At 39.6% G+C, this 8,964-nt stretch overlaps 1 protein-coding gene across 1 annotated transcript; it reads left to right on the plus strand.

Moving 5' to 3' along the window:
- The first annotated feature begins 229 nt into the window (after positions 1 to 229).
- On the plus strand, positions 230 to 3,885 carry LOC118645589. The gene is made up of 2 exons (XM_036286970.1): positions 230 to 594; positions 3,204 to 3,885. Exons 1-2 carry the CDS (start codon positions 230 to 232, stop codon positions 3,883 to 3,885), a joined length of 1,047 nt encoding a protein of 348 aa, XP_036142863.1.
- The last annotated feature ends 5,079 nt before the right edge of the window (positions 3,886 to 8,964 follow it).

An 8,964-nucleotide genomic window follows, 5' to 3' on the forward strand; every position in this document is an offset into this window, starting at 1 on the left:
CGCGGTAGAGAACGTTATGAAACTTACGCTTACGGATGACAAACCCTTTTCTTATGCTCCGCGTAGGCTTTCGCACGTCGAGAAGATTAAGTTACGCGAAATCTTAGATGGATTAATTACGAGGGGTATTATCAGAAAAAGCACGTCCGAATACGCCTCACCGATTGTTTTAACGAAAAAAAGGAATGGAGAAACGAGGATGTGAGTGGATTTTAGAACGCTTAATAAGATGACGAAACGCGATAATTTTCCGCTTCCACTGATCGAAGATCAGCTGGATTTATTGGAAGGAAAAAAATATTTTACGATATTGGATCTCAGAGACGGATTCTTTCACGTGAGAATGCACGAAGAATCAATAAAATACACCTTGTTTATCACACCGTTCGGGCAGTACAAGTACTTGAAAATGCCCTTCGGGTTAAAAAGTGTCCCTCTCAAGTTTCAACGTTATATTACGCAAATATTCAGAGAACAGATCAACGCGGGAAAGATATTCGTTTACTTAGATGATTTTCTGAATGCCACCAAAACGATCGAGCATCACTTCCAAATATTAAGCGAAGGTTTTAGAGAGCGTCCCAAATGCGCACAGTAATAAACGGACACAGCAGGCTGAGTGAAACGGACACAGTAACAAACGGACACAGACCAAACAGACACAGACCAAACGGACACAGTAATAAACGGAAACAGTAACAAACGGACACAGTAACAAACGGATACAGACCAAATGCCCACAGAGCGAAACGGACACAGTGCGAAACGGACACAGACCAAATGCGCATACTGCACATGCGCACACTGCACATACGCACGGACAAATGCAATCCATGCAAGCAGAGTAAAGTCCACATAGGTTAGCGACTTGGACGGGGTGGGTGCGGGAGGGGGGCCGAAGGCCCCCCTTGCACCCCCCGTGTGTGTGTGTGCGTGGAAAGTATTCACTGCATCACATAGGTTTGCGACTTTCCGTGTGTGCATTTGGTCTGTGCGCATGTGCAGTGTGCGCATTTGGTCTGTGTCCGTTTCGCTCTGTGCGCATTTGGTCTGTGTCCGTTTCGCTCTGTGCGCATTTGGTCTGTGTCCGTTTCGTACTGTGTCCGTTTGTTACTGTGTCCGTTTCGCACTGTGTCCGTTTATTACTGTGTCCGTTTGTTACTGTGTCCGTTTCACTCAGCTTGCTGTGTCAGTTTATTACTGTGCGCATCTGAGACTCACTCAGGTTTTAAGCTACTTGTTGCAAATTTGTTAGAGTTGCGTCTTGATAAATGCCAGTTTCTACAGACAAAGCTTGATACTTAGGATACACGATAACTGGCGACGGCATTTGACCAACGAAGCAAGGTCTCGAGGCGGTAAAGAATTTCCCGATTCCGCGAAACGTCCGGGATATACAAAGTTTTTTAGGACTCTGTTCGTACTTTAGAAAATTCGTGGAAAGTTTCTCGGTCATAGCCAAGCCTTTATGTGACATTACTAAAAAGAATGCGGAGTTCCGATTCGGGGAGACGGAGAAGCGATCCTTTGAAGCATTAAAAAATTGTTTAATCGACGCGCCCATTCTAAGTATATATTCCCCACAGGACGAAACTGGGCTACATTGCGACGCGAGCGCGATAGGTTTCGGCGCAATTTTGATGCAGAGAAAAACTGACCGGAAGTTGCACCCAATATTTTATTTTTCCAAACGAATGACAGACATCGAGTCGAGGTACTACAGCTTTGAATTAGAGACCCTGGCCATAATTTATGCTCCCCGCCGATTCCGAATATATTTGCTCGGGCTTAAGTTTAAGATGATTACACCAAGCGTTGAGTCTAACGTTAAACAAAAAAGACACAAATCCGCGTATTGCTGTGCAATGGTGCTTGAAATGCAAGATTTTGATTACACTTTAGAGCACAGAGCGGGATCTCGCATGTTACATGGGGAGCGTCCCAGATGCGCACAGTAATAAACGGTCACAGCAGGCTGAGTGAAACGGACACAGACCAAATGCGCACAGATCAAATGCGCACGGACCAGATGCGCACGGACCAAATGCGCACGGACCAGATGCGCACAGTCGCAAATCTATGTGGTGCAGAGAAAGCTTTGCACACACACACACACACACACACACACACACACACACACACACACACACACACACACACACACACACACACACACACACACACACACACACACACACACACACACGGAGGTGCAAGGGGGGGGCTTTGCCCCCCCTCCCGTACCCACCCCGTCGGTAGAGGTGCCCAAAAAGTCGCAACCCATGTGGTAAGTTTGTAGGTTACTGTATTCGTTTGGTCTGTGCGCATTTGGTCCGTGCGCATTTGGTCCGTGTGCTTCTGGTCCGTGCGCATTTGGTCTGTGCGCATTTGGTCTGTGTCTGTTTCACTCAACCTGCTGTGTCCGTTTATTACTGTGCGCATCACTCGTTACATGTCGACGCGTTGAGCCGGCAAGTATTAATACTCGAAGATAATTCTTTTGATAAAAATCTTGCCCTATGCCAGAACGATGATCCTGTGATCGCTAAGATCCGATCGGATCTAGAGCAGTCGGAAAGCAAATTATTCGAAATGAGGAACGGATTTATTTACAGGAAGCACCGAGATAAAGTTTTATTTTATGTTCCCGCGGCATTAGAGTCAAATATTATTCACAAGTACCATAATAAAATGAGTCATGTTGGTGCTGAAAAAACTTTCCGAAATATTCGGGACTATTACTGGTTCTCAGAAATGAGATCGAAAGTGAGAAATACGTTAAGAGTTGCCTTAAGTGTATCGCGTTTACGCCGAAATCGAGGAAACCGGAAGGAACGTTGCATAATATACCAAAGGGCGATGTACCGTTTGCTTTGCTGCATATTGATCATTTAGGTCCGGTTCCACAACTCACGGTTAAATTAACTGGCCGATTATTCCATTAGAATTGACCAATCGTATTTGTTAATTTTGCTTAACGACAAATACGATTGGTCAATTCCAATGGAATAATCGGCCAGTTAATTTAACCGTAAGTTGTGGAACCGGGCCTTAGCATCTAGTTTTCGATCAAGATCCTCTAAGTTTCGTTATATATTTCTGGTTGTCGATGCCTTTACCAAATGTTTAAAGTTATATGCTACGAAAACTACGAACGCATCAGAAGTCATAAAATGCCTTAGGTCTTATTTTGAGCATTACAGTCGACCGTTGCGAATTATCTCCGATCGAGGTAGCTGCTTTACGTCTCGAGAGTTCGAGGAATTTTTGAAAGACGGAAATATTAAACATGTAAAAATTGCTACCGCCTCACACCAAGCGAATGGTCAGGTAGAAAGATACAACCGTACGATATTACCGATGATAGCGAAATTAGCCGACGAAAGAAGCACGCATTGGTATAATGTCATCAAAGATGTAGAATTTGCCTGCAACAATACCACATCGAAGGCCACGAATGTATGTCCAAGTATGTTACTCTTTGATCTGCATCAGCGAGGAAACGCGATCAATGGTTTGCGAGACGCATTCGACGCCATCGGACAAACGAAACCGCTCCGCGATTTAACGAATTTACGAAAGCAAGCTAGCGAGCGAATTAAGGAAAGCCAGAACGCTAACAAACGCGACTACGATCGGAAGCATAAGGCCGCGGAAAAGTACGAGGTAGGAGACAAGGTTATGATCCGGAATTTTAATAACACGGCCGGAGTTTCGCCAAAAATGATACCGCGATTTAAAGGGCCTTACCAAGTAAGCCGCGTTTTGAGAAACGATCGTTACGTAATCATGGACATTGAGGGATTTCAATTGTCACAAACGCCGTATCACGGGATTTGGGAAGCATCAAACATGCGATTGTGGAAACCGGCGCAAACAGAGTAATTTAGGGTAATGTTAACGTAAAATTAAGTTAGGTTAAGTAATACTACGGCGATATAATAATTGTTTTATTTGCGTTATGTAATTTTGTATGATCTAGTTGAAAACGAAACTTTCTATTATATCCATCTTCTCTAAGTTTATTTGTTAATCGGGACGACTAACGGTCAGGCTGACCGAACTATAGCGGTCAGAATTTCATCGAAGCGTGTGGAAGCGTATGGAAGGATGTCCGGCGCGCTGCGACGCGTCGCGACATGTTCGACCGTTGAAAATCAGAAGATCGAGAAAACGCGTGTGACGCCTTCCGTCCAGCGAATCGCGAGCGAATCTGGAAAAGCCGATTTAGGCCGATTGGCCGGACCGAGCGACCGAAGTTAGTATATAAACCGCGTCCGCCGCGAGATCGGGGTCATTCTGTTCCGTGCCGCGTCCATTGTGTGTTCGCGCAGATCAGTAAAATATCTAATAATTATATCATCTTCCACGTTATGATTTGATCTCTTTATCCGTCCTGTCCTTACCTGAAATTTCCCTACATAAAGCAATGAATAACCCAAATGAATTTTTCAATAGACAAGCTCCAAATTTGGTGGCTTTGGAAGGGCCAATCCAAAAATGAGACCGCCTGCACCCCAATCCTTCCCTTCAAAAAATCTTCTATAAAACCGCGATCCAAGGGATCGCGACCACCAGATTCACAAAGTTCTACGTGCTCTCGAGGTCTTAGAACCAGTGTCCGCCACATTTCTCTCAAGCAAATCCGTTCAAGTTATACTTGCAAGTCGGAGTTCATGCTATATTTTTCGCACCGAGTTCCGCTGAACATCCAGTGTCGAACATAAAGTGTTGGACATTCAATCTCGAACATTAAGTACCAAACGGCAAGTGAAGTGAGTGCACCTGGGCTTACCACTCTCCGGTCCTACCAGCCTCGAGCCTGACGGCCTAACTTGCTGCGGCCAGCAGAGAACCGTCCGCTAATCCTGAGACCAGAAAATTCAGATCACCCTCAGCTAGTAGAACCGTTTCAACAAGTAGTAAGTCTTAACTATTCAATCTTCTATTTTCGGGTAGTTTTTCTTTCTTTAAATACAACTAGAAAAAATTATATATATTGCAGTGGAAAATCAGTTTTTCCACAAGAGAAATCGTTGAAACGTAAGACGGTCCCGGCGCAGGAGAGCAAAAAAAATCAGACGAGCTCGCAAAACACTCGAGTACCTGGATTCCTTGAGAACATCTCCATCGTCATCTTACCATCTTGAGGAATCCTCGTGTGATCCTCTAGAATTCCCGTCACCATACTACAACCCTGAGGAACCCTTGTGTGATCCTCAGGAAATCCCGTCACCATACCACAACCCTGAGGAACCCTTGTGTGATCCTCAGGATATCCCGTCACCATCTCATAATCTTGAGGAACCCTCGCGTGATTCTCAAAATATCCTGTTTCCTCCAGCCTCTCCTATTTATTCCCCAATTAGTTCCCCTGAACGTGAAGAAATACCATCTCCACCTTCTCCTGCACCATCACTAGAAATAGTAGACGAATTTGATCGAGTTCCACCCCGGCCGCGGTTTTACCACTATGACGGTACTCAGACGTCATTAATAGAACTTTTAGAGCAATTTCCATTAAAAACAGACCCCTCACTGCAACATTACCGCGACTTTGCAATTAACCCGAACACAATAGATCCGGAAATTCTATTAGATATCCTATCTGCACTCGCTCCCTCAGATTTAATCCCTGTCTTCACTCCTCACTATTATGATCCTTTTGCCGTTTCCAGATTTTTTTCTATAACTTCTTCCCCCTATTTACCGTTATTCTAGAGTTCACATAATAAAAAAAATAAAAATAGGAAATAAAATATTTTAAAATGACAAAGATCATCTTTCTTATCTTCCTCTGAATCACATTTGTAAATTTTGTTTATAATCAAATTTTAACTTGAATATAAAATCAACACATGTATTTAAAAACAATATTAATCATACCAAACACATGTTAAAGATATATAAAATTGTTTAAATTATAAGGACTTCAGCTCTAATTGTAAATTTAATGCTAGAATAAATATTGTTAATTTTTAAATAATGCCATTGTTTATTTAATCTCAACAACCTCCCCTCATTCCGAACAAGAATAGCATCAGGGGCTCGATTCTTGAATTCATTCGCAAGAGAAACGTATACGCAAGTACTCGCTCTAACAGAAAAGTTGCAAGTTTATTGGTTAATAGCCATACGATAGCCAATAAATTTCCAACTTTTCTGTAAGATCAGAATTTGCGAATACGTTTCTCTTGTGAATGAATTCAAGAATAGAGCCCCAAGTCCGATCCCGAATTAAAGCAATTCAATTCGTTGACTCGGAACTTGGACCGACGGACGTACGACTTGAAACGGGTTAGGGTGACGTCCCATGGCGCGTATTGCGATACGCGCGTATCGGGCGTATTAAATTTCGACCAATGACAGACGATCCGCCGTTTTTGATACGTTGACGATCCGCGGAAATTCATAATCGAGCGGATCGCACACATACATATGCACAGTCGTATAATGTTACATGGCGTGTGCACTGGGCGGTGTATATAATTTACTTCTTTTTACTATAACCTCTTCAGATTTATGAGTACTACGCGTGGTACTCCTTCTTGTCACTTTTTGTGTACTTCTTATGGGCACGAAAAGGTTAGAAATGGCCACGCATGCTTGTGTGTGTGTATGTTCGATACGCCGAAATGTGGCTCTTATGTCCCATGGAGCGGATTACGCGGAAGCAGAATCAGCGGATCACTAATCACGGGATCGTTCTAATAGAACCTTTTCAAAAATTCCGTTGAAACAGTCCCATGATTGGTGATCCGCTCGTTCCGCTTCCGCGTAATCCGCTTCATGGGACATAAGAGACATATTTCGGCGTACTGAAAGCAGCGGAATGTCTGTGATTGGTTGCAGAGTTCGATACGCGCGTAACGCAATACGCGCCATGGGACGTCACCCTTAGAGTCTAAACACACTGCCAGGCAACAGGCAATAGGAACAGAAAATAAAGAAAGAAAGAAGAAGATCCTTTCTCTCTTTCTCTCTTTCATTATTTCTGTTCCTATTGCCTGTTGCCTGGCATTGTGTTTAGGCCACTGATCTCATTAAAGTGGATATGGCATAGGACGAAATAAGTGTGACCAATTGAAGGTTGTAATCTCTGTACACAATATGGCGGTGTATACGAATACGAACACAGTTTACTGTGACGATGATACGAAATTCCACGTGTAATTAATTATCTATAGACGTAGATGTGTAGCAGTTTTATCCAAAATATTACTTTTTTTATAATAAAAATAGTAAAATAGTAAAATAGTGAGATTCCAAAATTAAAAAATGTGTTTATTGTGGAAAAGGAAGTGAAAATAAACAACAAACGTTTCATAGGTGAGTAAGGTTAAGTCTGAAAAGTTTAATAATAATATGTTTAATATATAATGTATCTGGATTCAAATATGTACCTCATAAGTACATAAGTATTTGTTGAATACACATTTTTATTATGTTACTTTAAATTACAAATTTAAGTTTTAAGTGATACGTTTGTTTTGAATTCATATATTTTATGTTATAAAATATACTTCCCAGGTAGCAAGGTGACGTTAATACGACGTCAATAATTCGTCATTTAAGGTCGCAGACGTCATGTTACCAAATTAAGACGTAATAGTAACGTCATTTTTTGACCGATTAATTACGTCAGTCATTTATCCATCCTACAACGTATTTCCGACGTCATATTCTTGACTAATTAATAACGTCAGTTAATTGATCATTTTACGACGTATTAATAAGATTTTATTAGTGACTAATTACTGACGTTAACTATAATTCTTTGTAATAATTGACGATTTAACCTCAAATGACAAATTATTGAGGTCTAGTGGACGACACTTTGCTACCTATAACTATTAATCATTATTTAAAGATTGGTTAATAAACAACATTATTAAAATTAATATAATATTTTATATAATTAATACTATCAATATTTTAGAATCATCCCAAGCAGCACATAATATTTATGATAAATATTTATTAATATTTATTAATATTTATTTTTTCAAAATATTATAAAAATATTTTACACATATTTTATATATACGAAGAAAAAAATCTTTATTCAACATATTAAAATATAGATTAAATATTTTATATAATATTTATGGTAAATAAAAGATAAAGATTTGTATAAGTAATATTTTGTAAATATATTTATAAATATTTCATAAATATTTTTATAATATTTATGATAAATCTTTATGATTTGTCAAATCTAAGACCACAAAAATATTTATAAAATATTTGGATAAATATTTATAAAATATTTAAATAAATATTATAAATATTTTATCAATATTTTATAAATATTGCGTTTTGTCTGAGGTATAATTTAGCTTTATCAAAAGAACAAAACAAAAACATATTTCTATAAGTTATTCCACATATTATTTTGCATATGTAAAAATCAGGAAAAAAACTGTAAATTTATATTTATTTATAAAAATATTAGTTAACTACAAGTTTCATGTTTCTCGCATCTATTGAACTGATCTATAACAAATATGTATTCATGATCATCAAGTGTTCATGGATCATCACAAAGGGCTAGGTAGCGTACGATCTTCGAAGTCAAGCAACGTCGACGGCGGTTCAGAGTTGGATGGGTAACCACGGAAGTTAGGCAATTCCAAATGTGACTATGGTGTAGTGGGTCGTGATGCTTGTTGAGAAATAACGTAGATTTTTTTTTACATTATAATTATGTTATTTCGATATTTTCATAATGCAAGTACTGCATATATAGGACATGTACCCGAAATATTTTCTAAAACGTCAAAATAATGGCTTTTACTACCTGGGATAGTCATAAAAATGACGTTAAAATGTCGTCTTTATTAAATGTAATCTAAAAACCTATGTTTTGTCATAAAAATAACAATAAAATACCGTCAAATGTACGATACTAGCTTCTTGAAAATGACGTCAATAATATGAAAATAATGACGTATTTTTGACGTC

The sequence above is a fragment of the Monomorium pharaonis genome, chromosome 5 (genome assembly GCF_013373865.1).
Source record: "Monomorium pharaonis isolate MP-MQ-018 chromosome 5, ASM1337386v2, whole genome shotgun sequence".
Classification (NCBI taxonomy): Eukaryota; Metazoa; Arthropoda; class Insecta; order Hymenoptera; family Formicidae; genus Monomorium; species Monomorium pharaonis.

Bases quoted from the DNA above. Each gene is read 5' to 3' on its own strand.
- LOC118645589 (XM_036286970.1), top strand. From the start codon at position 230: ATGACGAAACGCGATAATTTTCCGCTTCCACTGATCGAAGATCAGCTG. The intron at 595-3,203 runs GTAATAAACGGA...TGAGCATTACAG, and splicing joins GAGCGTCCCAAATGCGCACA to TCGACCGTTGCGAATTATCT.